Source organism: Apodemus sylvaticus, chromosome 20, assembly GCF_947179515.1.
Source record: "Apodemus sylvaticus chromosome 20, mApoSyl1.1, whole genome shotgun sequence".
Classification (NCBI taxonomy): Eukaryota; Metazoa; Chordata; class Mammalia; order Rodentia; family Muridae; genus Apodemus; species Apodemus sylvaticus.
The window spans coordinates 1,394,324-1,418,216 of NC_067491.1; the positions used below are offsets into that span (position 1 = coordinate 1,394,324).

Consider the following 23,893-nt stretch of genomic DNA (forward strand, 5'->3'; position numbering starts at 1 on the left):
GATGCTGGGATTCGAACTCATGACCTTTGGAAGAAGAGTCAGTGCTCCTACCCGCTGAGCCATCTCTCCAGCCCCTCTCACTTGTCTTTTTACCTCTAGCTTTTCAAGCCCGTCCCCTGAGGGCCAGCGTGGGAAGGGCTGCCCTTCAGTCTTCCCGTAGGGTCTGGAGCCTTTGGATGATCCCAGACACAGCCCTGTTTTGTGTTTTTCACTGAAAATACTCAGGAGGCCTTCAGTCATGCCATTCCCAGAGATAGAACCCACCGACAGCCACCCTTCAGTCTGGCGGGCAACCCAGAAAAGCCCACCCGGAAAAGCTTTGAACCATTTTGGGGGAACAAGACAAAGCATCTAGGCTTCTATGTCCCAGAATCCTGGGCTGCAGTCCCGCAGGTGGGAACACCTGACTCCTCAGTCCTGCTGCATGCGGCCTGCTGTCCTGAGCCTTGGCTGCAGCCTGCAACCTGGCCTGGGAGAGAAGGAGCAGCGAGAAGCACAGGAGGCCCCGGCTGGCCTGCACCGCCTTCTTTCTCCACCTCGGGGGTACGGAGCCCTGTTCTCCAGGGTCCCCAGGTATCTGCAAAAACTGGATACCTCACGGCCAGGGAGCTAAGGATGTTCCAGGAGAGGCAGGCAGGCCTTGGGAAAGCTCCTGGTATCTGGAGAAGTTGGGTGGGTGGGTGGTGGGGCACTCATGAATCTCCTGGTTGTCTGTTTTGAAGATGCTTGGGAAATTTATGCTAAACATGAACCCCACATGGTTGGGGGTGGGGAAGGAGCCTACGACGATGGGCGGTGGCCCACATGCAACCCAGATCCAATAGCGGGGGCAGTGGCCCTCCGCCAGGCTGGACACACAGGCTAAGAGGAGGAAAGCGGCAGTCTTCAGGTCCGGCTTGCTCCAGGGTCCTCTTCCTAACCCAGGACCTTGTCACCTTCTCAGATACAGTTCCTTAGTCAGGGTGGCCCCCCCACCCCGTCCCATCCCGCCCCACCCCATTACATCAGACTATTCGTGCCGTGTGTTAATCAAGCACCATCGCCTCTTTGGATTTCACTTTTCTTTTGTTGTTTCTTAAATTACATTTGAACACAGAACACATAGAATCATAAATACTCTTAGAAGACACGACTTCCATAAAACGAAACAGAACAAGCCAGGGGAAGCCACAGCCGGTATGCACGCCTTTCTGTCTTTCCTAAGAAACTCTTGTACATAGGAAGTCTGTGACGGCCACCAGTCCCCCACTCGCCCTCCCAGGAACCACTGGCTTCGCTGCCCTGACATCTGATGCATCTCCCATGGAACCGGTCAGAGATAAACATGCCATTATTTGCAAAATTATAATTTAACATATAAAGCTTCAAGTCACATAATCCCAAAACTAGCTAAGATTTTTTTGTCTTGTTTTTTTTTTGTTTTGTTTTTTAGCACATAAACTATACATTAAATATTTTGAGGTATTTCAGAGAGAATTGTCAAAGGCTAGAAGGAATTGTGCTGGACTGTGGGTTCCCTGTGTAGGAAAGATCTTTGGTAGGTAAGGACCAGAAGGGCAGATGGAGGGATGGAGGTTCATCTGGGCTTAGAAGGAGCCCTGGTGTGTGTGCCCCTGTGTGCATGTGTGTGCACGTGTGTGTGCACGTGTGTGTGCACATGTATATGCGTGTGTATGTGTGTGTGTGTGCGTGTGTGTACATGCATGTGTTATTTGAAAAGCTTTTACTGGCAGCTCAGAAGTGGAGCCCAGCCCAGACTCCTCCACAAGGGGCTGGGGTGTGGTCGGGCAAACACTTGCTAGCATGTGCTAGGTCCTAGGTTCCATCCCTGTAACCCCCATAAAGGAAAGAAAAAGAAATGAAAGGGAAAAAGAAAAAGACAAAGGGAAAAAAGCAGTGTGATGATGCTGATGATGCGTGCCTGTGACGCTGAGGCAGGAGGATCTCAAGCTAGAGGTTAGCCTTAGCTACAGAGAGAGACCCTATCTCACAGTTTTACACACACACATGCACGCACACGCACACACATGTAATGTCTTCTAACTTGTCATTGAGTCATAGGACAGGCCCTCACTGTGTGAACTCAGAGATCCATCTCCTGGCCTCTGCCTCTCGAGTGCTGAGATCAAGGCCACCATGCCACACGTCCAACTTCATTTTTTCCACACTCGTGAGTTTCGGTCTGCCGGCTCAGAACGTATCACCTGTACCTGCAGGGTACAGGGTGGGCAGGGTAGCTTCGATGCTAGGAATCAGAAATGTGGGAATATAGCTGGGCAGTGGTGGTGCACGCCTTTAATCCCAGCACTTGGGAGGCAGAGGCAGGTGGATTTCTGTGTTCAAGGCAAGCCTGGTCTACAGAGTGAGTTCCAGGACAGCCACGGCTACACAGAGAAACCCTGTCTCGAAAAACCAAAACCAAAACCAAACAAAACAAAAAACAAAACAAAACAAAAAAACCCAAAAAACTCTCAAAAACCAACCAAAAAAGCCCCCAAAAAACAAAAAAAAAAGAAATGTGGGAGGTGTGTGTGTGTGTGTGTGCCTGTGTGTGTGTTTGTGTCTCTATGGGTGTGTGCCTGTGTAGGTGTGTGCCTGTGTGTGTGTGTGTGTGTGTGTGTGCGCGCGTGCCCATTTTAATTTTTTACATTTTTTTAGTCGGGCAGTGGTGGCACAAGCCTTTAGTCACTTTAGCACTTGGGAGGCAGAGGCAGGAGGATTTCTGAGTTCGAGGCCAGCCTGGTCTACAGAGTGAGTTCCAGGACAGCCAAGGCTATACACAGAAACCCTGTCTCGAAAAACCAAAAAACCAAAATGTATTTTATTTTTAATGCCGTATGAGTGTGTGCACTTGAGTGTGGGAGCCTGGGAAGGCCAGAAGTCTCCGGCACTGAAGTTATGGGTGGTTGTGAGTCTCCATGTGGGTGCTGGGGTCCCAAACTGGGTCCTCAACAAGACCAGCTGTGCTCTTAACCCCTGAGCCGTCTCTCCAGCTGTGTGCGTGCGTGTGTGTGTGTGTGTGTGTGTATGTGTGTGTGTGCGTGTGTGTGTGTGTGTGTGTGCGTGTGTGTGAGCTTGCATGTACCTTCTAGCATGGGTGTGTGTGTGCTGTGTATGGGAGGCCTGTCACAGGGTAAGTGGGGACAGGGGACTCTTCACTCTGAGCGCTCTGTTTCACACCCGAAGGTTCTAGATGCAGCCATCCTAGCTGCTCCCGCAGGAGGGAGAGCAGCAGCAAGTCACCGAGGACAGGGGACACTCTACACACATCTTTGGTTCAATAAAAAGGCACTCGCCGACCTCGCTGTCCTCCTGTCCCTCCCTCTCTCTCTCTCTCTCTCTCTCTCTCTCTCTCTCTCTCTCTCTCTCTCTCTCTCTCGGGTGGGGGACAGCCATGGGGTGAAAGTGGGGACACCCTGGCTTCCAGCACAAACCCTTGGGGGTGGGGGAATCTTTGGTATCAGACGTGATCTTTCGAATCACAGCGTGGGCTCAATGAGGTAGCCTTTACGGGATGGGGGGTTCCTTTTTTCTCACTAGAAAGTTCTCTTGCATTCTCTAGGGAAACGGGGCGGGGCAGGTGGGGGGGCCTCTCTGGGAGGCAGCCATGGGAGAAGGTTCAGTGGAGAGGGATTCCCAGGATCTTGAGCCCCAGAAGGGGAGGGGAAGAGACAGCCTCCTGGGACATGGCTGCCAGGCCAGTCTTGAAATGTCACCCAGCCGGGAGAGCTGAGCAGAGGGGTGGCCCCGTCGCTTCTGACCTTTCCCCATTGTACATATTTTTTGGCAAAACAATGGAGCAAGCAGTCTGCAGCTTCACCTTCTGAGTGAGGTGTCACCGATGCAGGGTCACCCCTGAATGTCCTCTGAGGGGGCGCTCAGGTATGCACCCCAGTCAACTGAAAAACAGGTGATGGATTCCAGAGATTTCCAGAACTTTGCATCCAAGGGACACCAATGGTGCTTCCACGCCCCCAGATCTGGGAGAATCTGACATCCCTCCCCTGAGATCTGGGCTGTCCTCTTTGCTCTCTGGTCTCCTTGTTCCCTGTGTAGCATTCTTCACATAGCAAGGTGCTTATAGTGAGCTCGGCCAGGGGTGCTGGGTGGAGGCTTCCATGGGCAACCCTCATCTTGCATCTGCCGCCATTTCCTTGGAGACAGGGGGGGGGGCTCCCCACAACTCCCCTCCCTGGCATTAAGGCAGGGGATTGTTGGCACAGGCTATCCAGGCCGCTGGGGTCAGGGGTAGCGGCCGGGGTCTCTGCTGTGAGGGGCCATCCTGCGGGGTGGGGCCGTGGCAGGATTGGGCACGGGGGGGGGGGGGAGGGAGGGGGGTGCTGTAAGGATCCAGCTTGTTGGCCACTTGGGATGGGTCTCAGTTCTTGAGGAGGGGACACAGGGAGGGAGGAGAAAGTGGGAGAAGCAGGCAGGTGTCTGCTTCCCCCTTTTGAGGAGGTCTGGGATCTGGAAAGAAGGGTTCTCTATTAAAATCATTTTTAAATACCCGGGTTTTGTTTGTAAGGTGTGCTTCATTCTTGACCCACTCTACCCTCGGGGTCCCTTTGGAGTCCAAAACTGAGCGGGATGGGGCGGGGTCCCTGTCCCTGGGGGTAAGGGGTAGGGCTTGCTTTGGCTGGGTCAGGGACAGGCCCCTCGCTCCCTGGCGCTAGCGTGTGTGGTCCCCGGGGCTGGGACGGAAGGCTCAGGCCTTGGAGAAGGTGGCCGTGCCTGTCGCAGCGCCGCCAGGGGCGGCGCCCGGCTCCTCGGCCCAGCGGTTCATGCAGCGGCGGCGGGCGTTCATGAAGAAGTTGCTAACAGTGTTGAGCTCCAGGCCCAGCTGCTGCGAGATGGTGGCTTGCATCTCCTTGGACGGCCGCTTGTTCTCCTTGAAGATGGCGATGAGCGTCCGGCGCTGCAGGTCCGTGAACACGAGGCGCTGCTTCTTCGGCTGCAGCGCCCTCTCCTTCTGCTGGTCCTGCTCCTTACGCTTGCAGGCTGGGGAGGGGACAGAGGGGAGAGAGGACACCATGGGGGTGAGGGGACAGAGCCACGCGAGGAGGGGCAGAGCACCCACCAGGGATGAGGAATCGTGGTCAAGGGGATGGAGCAGGGACCAAGGGATGTCGGGGAGGAAGAGAACGGAAGGATGGAGAGAGAGGACACCCAGGGGATAAAGTGTTGGGGAAGGAAGGGGACGGAGGGGCACAGGGGAGGGGAGGAGGCCAGGCGGAGTCAGAGGGTCAGCCAGGGAGCAGAGGGCCAGGAATCGGGGCAAACTGGACCACGAGGGAAGAGGCAGGCAGAGACAGCCAAGAACGGAGGACAGGACAAGCTAGAGAGGCACGGGGAAGGCGCCGTGACGCGCAGTCACAGAGACAAAGCAAGGGGTGGCTGGGAGTCAGAGCCATCGCCCACTGCGGCAGAGCCCCCGGAGGGGAGCAGCCCTCAGATTCCAGCTAATCCTCCAATCCTGGCTTCAGGAAGGGCTCCAGACTTCAACCCCAACACGGGACCCTCCCCCAACTGTGGATGTTGGTGTTGTGGGCATGTCATACCTGATGTGTCACAACCCCATCTGCTGGGGACAAGGTGGGGACTCAGGTACCACTGATATAATGAAGACTGTAGCTGACGGTAGGTCCCGGATTATATCTCAAGGGTCCTGAACGCCTGTTGTCGGCCCAGCCCTGGAACTCCTGAGGGACCTGTCCGCCTCAGTTTCAGCTGACACTGAGTTCACAGCCTTTGTCTACTGCAAGCCATCCCCCTACCTAAAACCTCCCAGGGAGCGGCTGGGGTTGTGGCTAGAGGGCCTACAAATTGGAGTTAGAATGTTTGTCACCTGGCCTAGACACAACTCAAAACCGATAAACAGATGACCAGACAAAGAAGAGAGAGTGACAGTTTGTGACATAATTCAGAAGGTAAAAGCTTGCCACCCTCAGCGACCCAAGTTCAATCCCTAGAACTTGCACAAAAGTAGAAGGAGAAAATCAACTCTAAAACATTGTCCCTAATCCCAGCACTTGGAAGGTAGAGGTAGGCGGATTTCTGAGTTCAAGGACAGCCAGGGCCACACAGAGAAACCCTGTCTCGAAAAAACCAAAAACAACAACAACAAAAAAACAAACCCAAAACCAACCAACCAACCAACCAAAAAAAAAAAAAAAAAAAAAACCACCCCCAAAAAAAACCCAAAAAAACAACAACAAAAAAAAAACATTGTCTCTCAGGCAAGCAGGAGTGGTACACATCTTTGATCTAGCACTCAGGAGGCAGAGGCAGGAAGATCTTTGAATTCAAGCTTAGCCTATCTACAGAGTGAGTTCTAGGACAGCCAGAGTTATACAGGAAAATCCTGTCACACAAAACGAAACACAACAGCACTGCCCTATAACCTCCATAGGTGCCCATGGCATGTGCACACACATATGCATCACACATACACACAGCAACAACAACAAATTTAAAAAATGTAAATACATGGGTGTGGTGGTTAAAGATAATTGTCAGCCTGACAGAAATTAGAATCACCCAGGAGACCAGTGTCTGTGTTTGTTGGCTTTGATTATTTTCATTGAGGTGGGAAAATGTGCCCACTGTGGGTGTTAGCATTCCCTAGGCTGGGATCCTGCCCACTGTGGGTGGTGGCATTCCCTAGGCTGGGATCCTGCCCACTGTGGGTGTTAGCATTCCCTAGGCTGGGATCCTGCCCACTGTGGGTGGTAGCATTCCCTAGGCTGGGATCCTGCCCACTGTGGGAGTTGGCATTCCCTAGGCTGGGATCCTGCCCACTGTGGGTGGTAGCATTCCCTAAGCTGGGATCCTGCCCACTGTGGGTGGTAGCATTCCCTAGGCTGGGATCCTGCCCACTGTGGGTGGTAGCATTCCCTAGGCTGGGATCCTGCCCACTGTGGGAGTTGGCATTCCCTAGGCTGGGATCCTTGGAGTGAGTGCCCTAGCATGCTTTCACTGTCTCTTCTGACTTTGGACATAGTGTGAGCATCTCCCCCAGCTGCTAAATCCTTCATTTCCTCAAAGCAATGAACCTGGAACTATTAGCCAAGCAAATCCTTGCTCCCTTGAGTCGTCTTTTATTGAAGTATTTTATCACAATGGTAGGGAAGGAAGGCAGAATCAGGACTGAAGAACATGGGTTTCCTGTGGATGAGCAGAAATGGGCAGACACGTCTTTGTGACATTTCAGAACCCTGAGTCTAGACAGAAATTCCCTAAAGCTTCCAAAAAGAAAGGCAGATGTCATGGGAATGATCCAGAATCACAGTGGCTTTCAGGTCCTCAGAAACCAGGAAACAAAGGCTCCAGGGATGGGGATGGGGGGGGGGAGGGATGGGGGGGAGGGGCAAGGGATGGGGGAGCAAGGGGTGGGGTGGGGCTGGAGGTGGCTCAGCACCTGAGTGCACTTGCTGTTCATGCAGGAGGACCAACGTCCAGTTCCCAGAAACAACATTGGGCTGCTAACCTGTAACTGCAGCTCCACAGGACTCTGTGGCCTCTTCTAGCCTTTGTGGGAACTGGTGTTTACAGAGACACACATACACTTAATCAAAACCAGAAGCTGGGTGGGGTGCCGCATGCTTCTAGTCCCAGCACTCTGGAGGCAGAGGCAGGGGGATCAGAGTTCCTGGTCTAAGAGCATGTTCCAGGACAGCCAGGGCTACACAAAGAAACCCTGTCTTGAATAAATAAACAAAACTAAAATAAATTAGTTTTTGTTTTGTTGTTGGTTTTGTTTGTTTGTTTTTTGGTTTTTCGAGACAGGGTTTCTCTGTGTAGCCCTGGCTGTCCTGGAACTCACTCTGTAGACCAGGCTGGCCTCAAACGCAGAAATCCACCTGCCTCTGCCTCCCAGGTGCTGCGATTAAAGGCGTGCGCCACCATTGCCCAGCTTATAAATTAGTTAATTAAAAAAGAGAAACAAGGAGGGGCTGGAGAGATGGCTCAGCGGTTAAGAGCACTGACTGCTCTTTGAGAGGTCCTGAGTTCAATTCCCAGGAACCACATGGTGGCTCTGTAATGGGATCTGATGCCCTCTTCTGGTGTGTCTGAAGACAGCTACAGTGTAATATAAAACAAACAAATAAATAAAATGAAAGAAACAAGTTGTACTGGCTGGTTTTGTGTGTCAACCTGACACAGGCTGGAGTTATCACAGAGAAAGGAACTTCAGTTGGGGAAGTGCCTCCATGAGATCCAGCTGTGGGGCATTTTCTCAATTAGTGATCAAGTGGGGAGGGCCCCTTGTGGGGGGTGCCATCCCTGGGCTGGTGGTCCTGGGTTCTGTAAGAGAGCAGGCTGAGCAAGCCAGGGGAAGCAAGCCAGTAAGAAACATCCCTCCATGGCCTCTGCATCAGCTCCTGCTTCCTGACCTGCTTGAGTTCCAGTCCTGACTTCCTTTGGTGAGGAACAGCAGTGTGGAAGTGTAAGCGGAATAAACCCTTTCCTCGCCAACTTGCTTCTTGGTCATGATGTTTGTGCAGGAATAGAAACCCTGACTAAGACACAAGGAAAATGTATATCCCACCAGAATTGCCAACTACCTCAGTATTAGGCACAAAACTGGGATGCAGATACAGGGGAGTGGGGTGCCGTGGTCACACCTTTCATTCTAGAGCAGAGGCAGGAGGATCTCTGTGAGTTCTGGTATACATAGCAAGTTCCGGGGTGAGTGAAGGATGCCTGAGCAGAAGAGAACCCGGAAGGGACTCTGTCCAAGAAGAGGGTCAGCAGCCGCAGACCTGAAGGGAAGGCTCCGGGAGACGCGCTGAGAGCGCATGCGCTGCCTCACGGACAGCCGCCTCCCTCACCGCGGCTTACACAAGTCTTAGCGAGTTGGTTTTGCCTCCCATTTGGCGATGTCTCAGGACATGGCTCCGAGTGGCTTAAGGATCTGCAGAGTTGCACAGAAGAAACGGAATCCTTACAATCTACGTGGCTGTGTCATGGCTGGCCACGCGCATGACCAAACCATGAGCATCCCACGCTGCTTCGAGCAAGAGGTTGACCTCTCAGCAGATGGACAAGCTGGTGGGGGCTGGGTAGGGTTTGGGGATGAAGGACGGCACAAAGGCTGAGAGAAGGCTCTGTCAGTAAAGTCTGCAGATAACCAGGAGGGCCTGAGTTCGAATCCTCTAAACCCACAAGAAAAGTCTGCTGTTGAGGTGAGCTTCTGAAATCCTAGTGCTGAGGGCTGGGAGACAGGCAGATCCCGAGAGCTCCTGGGCAGCCCGGCTTGGCCCTAATCAGTGAGGTGCGGGTCTCCTGAGAGACTCAAAGGGAAAAAAGGTGGACCCGAGCTGAAGGACGCTGAGCGCTGTCTGTACTCACAGATGGTCCAGGTTCGGTTCCCGGCACCCACCTGGGGCCTCACAGGCTTCTGTAAGTCGAGTTCCAGGGGATCTCAGGCCCTCTCTGATCTCGGAGGTTGTCACGTGGTGCACAGACACGCAGGCAAACACTCAAACGCATAAAGTAAAACTAAACAAATCTTTGAACAGATAGGGTGAGTGGAATCGCAGACCTCTGACTGCACGCGTGCGCGTGTGAGCTCACAGACTAGGAGCAAAGGCAAGGGCGGCACTGGGACGCAGTGCGGTTGCTGGAATAAAATATCAAGATGAAAAGAACTGGAGGGAAAGGGTTCGTGTTCACCCGGCTCCCACGACCGCTAGAGCTCAACTGACTCTTCCGTGCTTTCTTTTTCGTTTTTGTTTTGTATTTAATAGAGAGTAGGGCATTGTCTTGCATGTGTACATGCAATACTTGCTCAGACCAGAAGGGGGAGGCAGATCCCCTGGAGTTGGAGTCACAGTCGACTATGAGCTGCCCGGTGTGGTCCCTCGGAACTGCAGCTGCTCTGCGCTGTCTCCACAGCCCCCTCCCACGCCTTCTCTATTCAGACTGTTCAGGACCCAAATCCAGGGGCAATGTGCCAATCTTCTTCCCACCTCAGGTAACACAACAGAGACCCCTTGGCCAGTTAGGGTGGTGCGTGGCCTTCACCCCAGCATTCAGGAGGCAGAAGCAGGTGGATCTCTGTAAGTTGACCAGCCCAGTCTACAGACCGAGTTCTAGGATAACCAGGGTTGCATAACAGAGAGACCCCCGACTCTAACAGGAACAAAGCCCAAAGGTGATCCCTCACAGACAGACCCACAACCGCCGATCTACAGCCCTCACTGGACTCCCTGCCCTGGTGGTCCCTGGTTGTCTCAAGTGGACAATGAAAATTGACTATCGCCCAGCCAAGCTGCAGGGTGAGACCGTGGCTTTCGTCCTGAGCCTTGCAAATATATATACACATAGATTTGGCAAAGGCTGACCATGCACCGTGCTGTCTTCGGGGTGCAGCGTCAGGATGAGCTGGTGGATGGACAGACAGAAACAAAGGAAGATGCTCTTCCCCGAGGCTTTTCAGGGTGTGGCACCAGTTGCTCACGCAGGAAGAAATCGCCCAGCCGGGCGGCGGTGGCGCACGCCTGTAATCCCAGCACTCAGGAGGCACAGGCAGGCAGGTTTCTGAGTTCCAGGCCAGCCTGGTCTACAGAGTGAGTTCAGGACAGCCAGGGCTACACAGAGAAACCCTGTCTTGAAAAACAAAACAAAACAAACAAACAAGAAAAAGAAATCACCCACCCATCTGTCCATTCCTCCATCCATCTGTCCACCCGTCTACCTACAGTACCACCCAGCAGTCTACCCCTAGACTGTTGGACAAGGATAGAAATAGAGGTTTTCCAGAACACACAAGATTTTCATGCCAAGAGCTTTCTATGGATCTGTTATTCTGTCCTTAGGATAAAATATTCTTTTTATTTACACGGAGGCAGTAACTCATTGGTATAGAGAGCGCCAGCCAGAGACAAATAATTGACAGGCTGGACCTGTGTGGATCCTCTTGGAGTCTCCAAAGGGGAACCCCAAACCAAGGCCAGGGGAGAGGCCAACCACAGAATAGTCTGGAAAGAAACAGAACGTCCTTTTTCTGTGGATGGCTCACGAAGCCACTGCCCGCCACCTGTCTTCAGTCTAGTGACACAGGGCCCTGGCCCCAGGCTGAACTGTTGTCTGCGCCCGTGGTTTTCCCCATCCCCACTTCCCACTGCCCAAGATAAGGCTACAGGGGCCCTTAGCAGCTGTCACAGCCTCTAAGTCAACTCAAGCCAAGTTCTCAGCCATTTCAGTGCAGAGGAAACTGAGCCTGGGGCAGGGTGTCAGGGAACACCCGGCGAGCTTCTGACCCTTCTCCAGCGTCCAGATTAATGGTGTGTGGGTCGTCTCCCTCTGGGGCAGCCTCGGCCCCGGCCATGTTCTTCTCTCTACCCTCCAATGACCACTTCCACCATGTCTGCAAACTCCCCTCCTCCCGAGCACTGCCAGGCACCGTCTGCCCTATTGTCCTCACCTCTGTCTCCTCCATGTCTTCCTCCTTTTACCTCTGTCATCTCCCCCTCCATCTCCCCCTTCATGTCTCCCTCCTGTCTCCTCCTCCACCTTCCACTGTCCTTCCTTCTCAATCCCCCCTCCCTTCCCCCATCGCCACCCCTGCCAACTGCCTGCTGCCCACCACGCCCATCGACACCCTCACTTCTGTTGCCATTTTGGCCTTTTCTCTTGCTTTCTTCTCTCACATCTGCACCATTAACTGTGGTGTCCTCAAATCACTAGCAAACATAGCACTCCCCCCCCCCCCGCCCCCGCGTCCACCCCCTCTAGCCTGGGCTCCTCAAGGCCCCCACGGCCCCATCAGCCTCCCCGTGCCAGCAGAGCTGCCTTGCACAGGTGTCTTGGCAACTGCGAGGCTGGGATGGTGGTCATCTTTCTAGGGCTGGGGTGAATCTGCCGGCCTCTCCTGTCACCAGTAAAACCGCGACACACAGTGTTCAGAGCACGCCAGCTACTGAGTTCCATACAAGTGCCCCACCCTGTGTCCCATACAAGCCTCCTCTGTCACCCCTGTCCTGATCTGTGGCTGCCCTGTTTTATTTTGTTTGGAAACAGGGTCTCATTGTGTGGCCTTGGCTGTTCTGGAACTCACTGTGTGGCCAGCCTGTCTACTGCTCCCACGCGTTGGAATTAAAGGTGAGCGCCATCATGTCTTGACAACGTTTTTTTAAAAAGGTTTATTTTTCTTATTTAAAAATATGTGTGTAGGGGGCCGGAGAGATGGCTCAGCAGTTAAGAGCACTTACTGCTCTTCTGAAGGTCCTGAGTTCAAATCCCAGCAACCACATGGTGGTTCACAACCATCTGTGACGCCCTCTTCTGGTGTGTCTGAAGACAGCGACAGTATATTTACATATAATAATAAATAAATCTTTAAAAAAAAATTGTGTGTAGCTGTGTGTCTGCGCTGGGGCATGTGTAGCATAATTGCCCGTGGAGCACCGGTGTTGCTGGATCCCCAGGAGCTGGAGTCGGAGGGCTGTAATCCACCATGTAGCAGGGAACTGAACATTTCATTTCCATTTCCTTTAGGACAGCAACCACCCTCAGCCACAGAGCCTTCTCTCCTGCCCCTCACTGTAGCGCTTGTGGGTTGGGCTAAACTGGCTGGGTGCGAACCCCAGGCCCTCCTGCTCCTGACTTCCCAGGGCTGACACTACAAGTAGGTGCCACCACTCCTGGGGTTTAAATTTTTCCACGTTTGGACACCCGCTTCGCCCATCATCTTGCAGTTCATATTGTGCCCAGAAGAGGGCAGGCACCCTCCGGTCTGCTGCGCAAAGGCCTGGCAGCTGGAGGCGAAACCTGAGTTTAGCATGTCATCTGTTTAGACCCCGGGTTTTGCACGCAGGGAAGCTGTGTTGCCTGTTTCTTGGTTTTCTAGAATTACTAGGGTCCACAGACTACCCCAGGAAAGGGCCTTATGTACAACGGCTCTGAGGTTTCTGGGGTGGGACTCCCTTTTTTTTCCATTGCCAGGAGTTGGCAGAAAAATACTTAAGGAATTGAAAAAGATAAGGGGCTCCCCAGCTTCACAGGGGTGGGGCGTGTGTGTGAGGAAAGTCGAGGTCTGGGTCTCATCTCTCACATGGGTCAGCTTTGGGGGTGGGGTGGAGACAGATGGAGCAACTACAAACAGACAACTCCTACACCCACTTAAAGCCTAGCTGCGATGGCCCCTACCCAGGAAGCCCTTCTCTTTACTTTTTTGGCCCTATAAGAAATGGTCCGAGGGCTTGGTCTCAATGGGCAGGGTGCTTGTAGCTCAATGGGCGGGGTGCTTATAGCTCAGTGGGCAGAGTGCTTGAAGCTCAGTGGACAGAGTGCTTGCCCAATATGCATTAAGCCCTGGGTTTCAGTTCCAGCATCAAATAAAGAGGTAGCATGTGTCTGCTCTGCATCCTCTCAGTGAAACAAAAGAATCACTTCTTGGTCTATCCTTGGCTACATAGGAAATTGGAGGCCAGCCTGGGTTATGAGAGACCCAGGTTCCAAAATACAAAATAAAAATAAAAATTAAAAAAATTAAAAGGAGGGCTGGAGAGATGGCTCAGTGGTTAAGAGCACTGACTGCTCTTCAAAAGGTCCTGAGTTCAAATCCCAGCAACCACATGTGGCTCAGAACCATCTGTGATGGGGTCTGACGCCCTCTTCTGGGGTGTGTGAAGACAGTGACAGTGTACTCACATACATAAAATAATCAAATCTTTATAAAAAAAAATAAAAGGAGAGGAAAGAAAGGCATAGAAAGGTATCTCAGCGCCTCTCCCTAGCCCCGCCCCACCCATACGTTACCCTCCCCTCGCTCCTGCCCGCCTTCCTCACCCCCCTCACCTACGACAAAGCCTGGCGCGTGCAGAGCAATGGCGGCGCCCTCTCCCCCGCCCCACTCTCACTCCTGCAGCCCACAATTCAATACCAGCCCGGTCTCCGGCTGGGATGATGGCTGGTTACCGTGGTGACAAGTCCTGCCCGCCATGAGCTGCAGGGTGGGGGCAAACGTTGGAACTAGCGATCTCTCCCCACCGGGTGACTCAACCCAGCCGGGCTGGATTTCTCCGAGAGGAGCCTCTCTGGCTCCGTGACTCTGGGGTCACAAGTCCCCAGGATGTCCAGAAGGGTGGTTCCTGTGGGTGGGAGGGCCGGGTGTGCTTCAGAGCTAACAGGGTGCCTCGGTGGGGACCCCTCCCCACCCGGAGTCCCCTGGAGCACCTGCGTCCCCGCCAGGTGTCAGACCGGCCTCACCTCCCTCCCTCCCTCCCTCCCTCCCTCCCTCCCTCCCTCCCTCCCTCCAACCTTCCTTTCCTCTCTTCCTCCCTCCCATTGAGGGTTTTAATGTCTTCATTTTTCAAAATCCTATCTGGAACCGTCCACACACACCTGGCCTGCCCACTGCAGATGAGGAGCACCTGGGTGTTAGAGAGTCACAGGGTGGGGACATGGGGGTAGCCAGGGGCCGTTCCCACCTGGGCTTTCAGCCAAGGAGACCTCTCGCAGATCACTCCTCCGTGGGGGGTAAACCGAGTCAGCAAACTGCACACAGCACACAAACTTTGAGACTTACATAGCCCAGGTCGTCTCTGTGTCATTGAGGATGACCCGAACCTGAACATCCCCAGCGGACTCCCTCCGACTCTCCTCCCTCTTTGGATTTAAACTCTCACTGCTGTAGCCCGAGCTGACCCAAACTCTTGGCAATTCTTCTGTCTCAGTCTCTCCCCCCACCCCCAAGTGCGACCACGCCAGGTTAGAAAAGTCATTTGCAAAAGGCAAGGTGGCAGTCGGAAGAAGAATTAGGAAAAGATCGCTGGAAAGGAACCAGGGGCCTGAAAATCAGAGGCCGCCGGAAAAGGCGGCAGCGAGGGAGCGCTTCAATCGTTAGTGAATTAATCCACTGATAAGAGGGCTCTCGGCCTGGGCTCTGTCCCCGGAAGTGCGTCCCGCCACTCCAGGGGACCACGGTTTCCAAAGCACCCGACCCAGGGCGGGCTGGAGCCCAAACGCGTGGAGCCCGCCGTGCGGTGCGTGCGGACGGGTAGCCCGCTGGGCAACGACAGAGCTCTTTATTGCTGAGTATCCCACCGGGTCTCCGCAGAACCCGTGCAAGTGAGAGAATAAAAAACCAAACAAGGTCGTGTTTGGGGGAGGGCGGCGCACGCCTTTAATCCCAGCAGTTGGCAGAGGCAGGAGGAACTCTGAGTTCGAGGCCAGCCTGGTCTACAGAGCGAGTTCCAGGACAGCCAGGGCTAGGGCTACACAGAGGAGCCCTGCGTCAAAAAAATCCAAAATTAAAAATAATGAATATTGTGGTGCAGAGGGTAGGAGGATTACGAGTTTAATGTCATCTTCAGCTACTCTGAAGGGGACTGGGACTAGCCTGGGCTACAGGGAGACCCTATCACAAAAACGAAACATTATGCTAATACAAAATTATTTTTGCAAGATTTTGGAGGCCGGAGGAGAGTGGAGGAAACGAAGGGCAGCAGGGAGGGAGGGACTGGGCGGTGGCTGCGCCCCATCCCGACAGCGGGGACCCCGCAGGCTTTCTTTTAAGGCGGTGCTCGGGCTGGAGAGATGGCTCAGCGGTTAAGAGCCCTGACTGCTCTTCCAGAAGTCCAGAGTTCAATTCCCAGCAACCACATGGTGGCTCACAACCATCCGTAATGGGATCCGATGCCCTCTTCTGGTGTGTCTGAAGACAGCTACAGTGTGCTCACATACATGAAATAGATAACTTAAAAAAAAAAAAAAAAGGCGGTGCTCGAGCCGACCGTCTGGATTTCAGGGATCCGTCCCGCCTGAAGCCGGTGGCCTGCCCAGAGCCGCGGGGTGGAGTCTGCCGTACGTCCTGGGCTCTGGACCGAGGCCGGCCCTCTGCAGCTCCCCGGCGGTGGCCAGGACGGAGGTGCCCGCCTACAGCAGCGATGCATCCTCGGCCAGGTCGCTTGCTTTCCCTGCGACGTCCAGGGGACCCCGGCGGGCGCAGGACCGAGCACAAGTCCCGATCGATCGATCGCGTTTCTCTGTGTAGTTTTTCAATGTGAGGATAATTCAGCTCCCTCACCTGTCCCCACCTGTGCCCACTGGTGTGACTCCCGGAGGAAGGACGTCGCGGTTAATCTGCCTAGGGGGAAACTGAGGCCACAGGTGTGTCTTGAGCTGTGGAGGGTCGCACGGACCTCCCAGCCTCTACCCTCCCCCTCCAGCACTGCCTAGAGTATTGATCACCGTCTATTTTTAATTAAAAACTTGATTCGAACCAGCTTGAACTCCCCTGGTTAAAGCCAGGCTGTTCACAGGCTAACACAAAGAGACCGCGGGGGCGGCCTGGCTTCCTTCCGCAGGCCGCGGGACTCCGAGGCCTCCTGCCTGTCGGTCCTCACCTGCTCCTCCAGCCCAAGTCCCCCCCATCCACGCAGGAGGGCCGAGGGAGCCAGAGACGGAAGGCTGTCCCGGGAAGCCGTCTTCTGCATCTTAGGAGCTCTGGCAGGGGAGCCCAGAGTCCCCACAGAGGCCGTGAAGAGTCTCCTCAGCTGGAGGCAGCAGGGCGGTGCTTCAGGCAGGGTGGCTTGTATTTCAGACTAGAGCTGCGATAGTTGATAGGAATCTACAGCCGGGGAGTGCCTTCGTTCAAGCTAGGAATTTAGCTGCAAGAGGCTTAAATTTTTTGTGGGTTTTTAAATTTCTTCTTCTTCTTCTTCTTTTTCTTCTTTTTCTTCTTCTTCTTCTTCTTCTTCTTCTTCTTCTTCTTCTTCTTCTTCTTCTTCTTCTTCCTTTTCCTCCTCCTCCTCCTCTTCTTCTGGTTTGTTTTTTGAGGCAGGGTTTCTCTGTGTAGCCCTGGCTGTCCTGGGACTTGCTCTGTAGACCAGGCTGGCCTTGAACTCAGACAGTCTACCTATCTCTGCCTCCCGAGTTGTGGGATTAAAGGCGTGCCGTTACCTTTCACTCTGTGTTTGTGTGGATGTAGGTGGGGACAGCACTGCTTTAGGTCAGGGTGGAAGCTTCCCTTTACCACGGGGGTCCCCAGGATTAAATGCAAGTCCCCCGGGTTCGTGGCATGCACTTTTCCCCAACATGTCAAAGCCACCTCAAGGGATCTTTAGAATGAAGGATCCAGAGGTCCGCCTCAGCCCCAGCCTCTCACAGAACAGAGGAAACGGACCACAGCTACAGTCCCTGCCGACCAGACTCACAGAAACTGGCTACTGGATTTGGGGCAAGGTGTGAACTCTGCTTCCCTCTGACACAGTCTCGGGCCCATCCTGGGACACTGGTACAGGGAGGGGAGAGGGGGAGGTAGGGGGAGAGGTGGGGCGCTCTTCACCACAGGAATGGAAGTCACAGCAGCCTCCCGTCCAGTTGAGTCAAATGTGGAAAGCTTGCCTTCCTCCCCTGAGGATTTCTGAGGAGTGTGTGTGTGTGTGTGCGTGTGTGTGCGTGTGTGTGTGTGTGTGTGTGTGTGTGAGAGAGAGAGAGAGAGAGAGAGAGAGAGAGAGAGATGACAACTCACCAGTGCCCAGGATACCATCAGGAGAGCTAAAGGGACATACACAGGCCCCCAGAACCCCTCACTACTCTGCATGACTGCTGTGAAGTGGGAAATGATGTCACAAGTCACCAGGTACTGCTCTGTAAAGTGCCCTGTTTTCCTGAAGGTCCACTGATGTCCTGGGACTGTGCCCCCTTGTTCCTGCGAGCCTGGGCTAGAATCTAGAGCCTGAGCTAGATGCCCCCTACACCGGTGGAGCCCTGCCTAGAGTTCTCCAGTGAGGGGCTGGACATTTCTTAGCATGCAGGAGGCCTTGAGTCCCATCCCCAATACAGTGAGAAATTTTAAATCTGACTGAAATCTTTGTGGGAATGGCAGGCTAGTGGACCCATTTTCCTAAACAGATTCTGTGTTCAAGGGCAAAGGGGCTCCTTGCAGTGACTGCAGCGTGCCCCTGCGAATGGTTCACAACGCCCTTATGCAGGTGTAGGTTTACCGCTCAGCCCCGGGGAGATGGCCACTGTGCATTCTCTGTGGCCCAAATGGCCCGTACCACTCTGCCAGTCTCTTTCAGGAGCCCCTGTCACACTCTGAGGGACTTAGGAAACTCTGTCCATTTCTCAGATTAGGAAACTGAGGCTCAGACTTTTGTCTGGGACCAGTTAAGAATGGAGCAAGGGGAGTCCCAGGTCTAAACAAGGCCTTTGGGAACAGACTCTATTTTCTGGGGTGTGTGGGGAGCTGTAGTCTTAGTGTGTGTTGGTGGGGGGTCTATCAGAGGTTCACACACAGACTCTGGGCCTCCAGGATAGGAAGCAGGCTGTACTTGCGTGGGGAGAGTGCGGGCCCACCATGCACCAGGCCCGGGTTCCAGCCCAGCGTCCTCCTGGAGAACATGCAGGAAGGCATCCCAGAGCCCAGAGGCAAGGCAGGACGGTCAGCAGGTCAGGGTCATCCTCAGCCTGTCTCATGGAAAAGGTCAGTGAACACCAGCCTCAGACAGAAGGCTGGGCAGCGGCGGCTTGGGAGGCAGAGAAGGCAGATCTCTGAGTTCGAGGCCAGCCTGGTCTATACAGTGAGTTCCAGGACAGCCAGGGATGCACAAAGAAAACTTGTCTCAAAAAAGCCAAATAAAAGAAGATAACAAGGGACCCACAGCTGACTACCTCTCCAGTTTCTCCAGAACCCACAGGAGAAGAAGGGACAGGGCAGGACAGGAGCCTGTGCTCACACACCCCACATCAGTTTCCTGTCCACTGCTCTAGCCTGCTGTCTCTGCATCCATCCATCCATCGTCTTCAAGTTTCCCTGGGGTATCCCAAGTCTCCCACAGCTCCTCCTTCTTTCCACGAGCATGTGCATGTGTGTGTGTGCACATGCATATGCGTGTAGTGTATATGCATGATATGTATATGTATTGTGTGTTGTTTATAGCTTGTGATACGTGTACAATGTGTAGTGTGTATGTATGGTGTATGATATATGGTACATGTGTGTACAGTATATATGGTGCGTAGTTTGTGGTGTGTCTGTTAGATGTGTGGTGTGTGGTGTGTGTACAGTGTGTGTGGTGTGTGTGTATGTGTGTGTGTGTGTGTGTGGTTTGGGGTATATCTGAACAGTGTGTGGTGTGTGTGTGTTTGAATTCCTGTCTCCTCCTTTGAATATTTCATTATATTTGTATATTTTTCTGATCAGTTACAAAAAAGAAGATTTTTTTTCAGTCCAGAGTTGCAATTTAAACAATATTTGAAGCCGGCCGAAGCTATCGACCTGGGCGCATGGTGATGAATCACAGACGGTAATTCGAATTCATCGACCGCCCCACCCGCCAGGAGCCACCCCTCCCCCAACTCCGCTCCCATAATCACAGTTTGTGACTGTCACTGGGGTATGTTGTGTGTGTGTGGGGGGGGGACACAGCTTAGAGAGGAGATTCTGGGGATGGGTGGGAGCAGATGCAAACATGTCCCTCCCCCCTCGAGTGATGGGAGAAGTGCCCAGGGAGCTGGGGTCTGCAGTGGCCCCTCCCTACACACACAACAGTGTGCTTTACATTTGGAGAAACTAAGGCACGGGAGGACAGCACACTGGGGACGGGGACGGGACTCTGAAGCTCTTTGCTGCTGTGTTTCTTGGGCACAACAAAGAGAGGACTTACTCTCAGGGGTTCCCAAAGGAAGGGGAAGGGGATTGTGTTTTACTGGGGTTTGGGGACCGGGAGGGCCAGCCTGAGCTCAGCCACCTTCTGGATTCTCCACGGCTCCCTCCCTTTCTTTGTGTCCAGCCTTTCATTTTTGCTTCTGTCTGCTCTGGTCTCTTTCCCTCTCTCTGTCCCTCCACCCTCCCCTTCCACCTCACCTCTTCCTCCTGCCTGTCTGCCTGTCTGTCTGTCATCTCCCCACCTTGTCCCTTTCTCTCACTGGTTTTGTCTTGCAGGACATTCTAGGGTTCGTGGCACTGGGGACAATGTCTTCCCAGTGAGGCTGTGACTTGCTTGGACAGTTTCCCTCCTGGGTTCATAGAAGCCTAGGTCCAATTTTGTCCCCAGTGGGTCAGGGACAAGGGACAAGGGGATGAGGGGTGGTGCTCCGGTTGCAGGTCCAAGACACAGTATGCTGAAGAGTCTTGCCCCGCCGCCCAGCACCCTCTAAATGTCACCATTTACTGCCACTTAACTGCTTTTCATCTGTGCCGGACCAGAACTAAAGGCCTGGCGGGAGCCTAATGACCCTGGCCGCCACTTCTGACTCCAGTGAGTCCGAAGATGAAGATGGAGAAGGGACCTGGAGCGCCGGCCAGGTCACAGCGGCACAGCTTGGTCCCCAAGGCTGATCTGGAACAGATCAAGACTCTCATTTTTACCACCCTCTGTGCTGCCAGGGTTCCAGTGTCCGTGCTCCCCTGAGGTGACCACACTTTTAGAAGTGACACAGTCATCCTGTGACACAGTCCTAGGGAGAGATGCTTGTCACCAGAGCTGCGAAAGACAAGGAGCCAGGCTGCCCCCAGCTCCCTTTGGAATGGCTGACCTATTGCTTCAAGTGGGCTGGTGGCCTTGCAGAATCTGGGCCCCTGGGCCGTGGGATGCCCAGCAGGTCTGTGGTGTGTCTGCCTTTTGTGTCCACAGGAGAGCAACTGAAACATCACTCACACTCACGCAGGGAACAGGCGAGTGGCATGGGTTTGGGGTACACAATGATTGCATGTGCAGGAGGGACGGTCTTGGTCTTAGAAGCCACAGAACACAAGAGCGCCTTGGGGACAGTGGACCCCTGGCTACCCTACCAGAGGACAACCACACACTGTATAGGAGGGGGCTGAGTTCTGACACAGGTGTCCTTGTCTCCATCACCAGCAACAGGACCCTTCAGATAAGCGTGTGTGTGTGTGTGTGTGTGTGTGTGTGTGTGTGTTCATCCTAGTGTCCTGTGTCCTCCAGTGCTACTGCTACCTGTCCCCCCCCCCCCCCGGAATGCATGGGCACAAAATATCCCAAAGACAGGGCATGTCTTGAACCTTCCCACTAAAGGCTCTAGAAGAAGGTGAACTGAGGTGGTCTGTGTGTGCTAGGCTATACAGGGGGCTTGGAATCTACAGACAGAGCAGGCGTCACAGGCTCCAACCAAGCCCACTTCTATCTACCCACTACCCCCCTGCTCCTCTGCACCCCACACATGCTTGCAGGGTGGCCTGGGGGTACAGTCAACCCAGAGCTGAGTTCCTGCCTTAAGGGCGCCTCTCCTGAGTCCTGGCTGCCCCGCCCCTCTCTGTGTTTGTATGCAGAGGGATCGATGAAGCTCTGGAAACCGCTATTGTCCCTGGAACGGGGTGCACAGCCCCTTCCCCACCACACCATAGAAAAACGCTCTGCCCAGACCACCAGCCTCCTGACACCCCCTTCCCAAACACAGAGAATGTGGGGTCTTCGACACACCTCCACACTCCTCGCTGGGGTGGGAGGGGACAAGTTAGACCAAAGGAGGAGACAACGGATGCCCCAGGGGCTGGCTCGTATGCCTGTGTGTGTAGGAGAGAGAGACTCAGGCAAGGCGGGAGAGAAGAAAAGAATATAGAGAGACTGGACTGGGTACCGGGAGAGGCGGCCCGAAGAGAGGGACTGCATTTTGTCCCTGTGGAGAAAAGTAGAGAGGGGAGCAGAACACAGGAGGGACTGAGGTGCTGGCAGTCACCGGGGATGTGAAGGCCTCTGGTGGATGCCACTGAGCCCAGGGTCCCAAAGGCCGCCCCTCCCCCAATCTCAAATGACCTTTGCCAACGGCCAGAGGGGGGAGGGATGGGGGACTAGCGGATCGATCGTCAGCAGAGGCTGAGCTGCGTAGGAAGAGAGCTCGGTGCCGTGCCGGGTCTGGGGGCGGCAGAGCGGTGGCCAGGCCTTGGCTGAGTCTAGTCAGCACCTGGAGCTTTGTGACCGGGTGCAGAGAGGGCGCCTTTGGTCCCTCTTGCAGAATGTTTGGGGGTGAGGGGAGTGGCACCTCTCATCATGGGGGATCGTGAACCCAGGGAACGTGCTGCACACGCGCGCGCATACACACGCACACACTGAGCCACGCGAGGGCTGTTTTAGTTTCGCATCCTATTTCTACGACAGCCTCAAAGACTAGACACCCTACATAGTCCCTAAAAGAACAGGGACGGCGGCAATAATTGCAATTGCCCTCTATCTATTAGCGACACTCGGCGATGCAGACCCCGTCAGCCTCAGAGGCTAGAGGATTCTGCCCCACCCCCCAATCGGGACGCACTAGCCAAGGTCCCTCATTCTGTGCCAACCATGTCCCCCAGGGTCGAGCCTCTGGGGCCTCATCCCTACCTGCCAGGCGCAGCGCCGACATGCGCTGGAACTCGGGCTCCTGTAGCCACTTCCACATCCTGCGGAAGGTCTCGCGGCCGGATTTGAGCTTGCTCCAGGGCTTCGGGTTGCGCAGCAGGTCGGAGAGCGTGCCCTGCGAGCGGCACAGGATGCGCTGCGCGAAGATGGCCTGAGGGATGCTGTAGCGCTTCAGCTCGGCGGTGATGCGCTGGGCCACCTCTTTGGTGTTGATCTCTTCGGCTGCGGCGCTGGCTCCCGGGCCGCCGCTGCCGCCGCCGGCGCCACCGCCCCCTCCGGGGCCACCGCCGCCCGAGTGAGACCCGTGCGCCCCGGCCGCAGCTAGCCCGCCCAGCGGAGCCAGCAAACCCGCGGCCGCCCCGCCAGCCGCACCGCCACCTCCCGCACCGCCACCGCCTCCAGGCAGCCCTCGGGCCAGCGCATCCTCCGCGCGCCCCAGCAACGCGGCGTGTGGCTCGAAGGCGGCAGGTGGCAGTAGTTTGTCCCCAGCCAGGTGGCCCGGAGCCCCATAAGCGGCGAGCGGCGGCGGCGGCGGCGGCTGCGGGGCGCTGTGCAGAGCCGGAGGCAGCGCGCTGGGCAGCGGCGACAGTGGCGAACCCATAGTGGGCAGCTCCTTGCCATAGGGCCCGTAGAGGTGGCCCACCGAGGCCAGCGCTGCCCGCTCGTCGCGCATGAGGGTGAAGCTGCCACTCACGCTGGCCGCCAGGCGCTGCGGAGGGGGGCGGTGGCGGCGCGGTGGCCGGGTGAGGGTGCGCGTGCGGATGGCCTCCGTGCGCCCCGGCCACCGCGTGCTGGTGGAACTTGTCGGCTACCGCGGCCAGCGGCGGCAGGTGCTGCAAGGGCGTGAGCGTGGTGTAGGTGCCACCCAAACCTGGGGCCTCGCACGCCATACCCATGGCCGGGTGCAGAGGGCCAGTCAGCTCCCCACGGAAGTCAGGGCCACCACCCGCGGCCCCTGCAGCCCCCGCGCCCCCGGCGCCCCCGCCCCCGGCGCCACCACCGTCCAGCAGGCTAGCCATGCCTGCCACCAGGCCCGGGCGCCCCGATGCCACTAGGCTTCGGTGTTGGGCCGCGGCAGAGCGCGCGTGGCCCGGGCTCAGCAGCTCGCCGGCTTGCGCGTGTGTCACCCCGTGCAGCCCCCCGAGGCTCTCCAGGCTCAACTCCATCCTGGGCGCCCCCTCCGTGTGTGCTCAAGGCCGCAGCATGGTCCCCACGCACTGGCCGACGCTCGCGGTGGCGGCGGCTGCTGTGCGGCTCGCTCCGTGCTCTCGCCCGGCTTCGGCTGCTGCTAGCAGCGGCCACCAGGATGTGGCGGGGCGGCCGCCGCCGGCGCCCGGGCCCGGGTCTGACGTCAGCGCCCCCGCCCATCGCTCCGCCTGCACCCGCCAAACCCCCTGGAGCTCCTGGCTGGTTTCCCGGGTCCCCCCCATTCTGCTTGTCCGGAGAAGAACCTAAGGGATTGGGGGTGGGGGCCGCTACTCCTAGCTCTCTCTCTCTCTCTCTCTCTCTCTCTCTCTCTCTCTCTCTCTCCCTCTCCCTCTCCCTCTCCCTCTCCCTCTCCCTCTCCCTCTCCCTCTCCCTCT

The 23,893-nt window shown here is 55.4% G+C and overlaps 1 protein-coding gene across 1 annotated transcript; it reads right to left on the minus strand.

Annotated features, from left to right (window-relative positions):
• Nucleotides 1-4,705: 4,705 nt before the first annotated feature.
• Onecut3 (one cut homeobox 3) lies at nucleotides 4,706-23,476 on the minus strand. Its single transcript, XM_052165736.1, is given in 3 exon segments — nucleotides 4,706-4,998; nucleotides 22,293-23,032; nucleotides 23,034-23,476. Coding segments are annotated over 3 exon segments (1,476 nt in total).
• Between the last annotated feature and the right edge of the window lie 417 nt (nucleotides 23,477-23,893).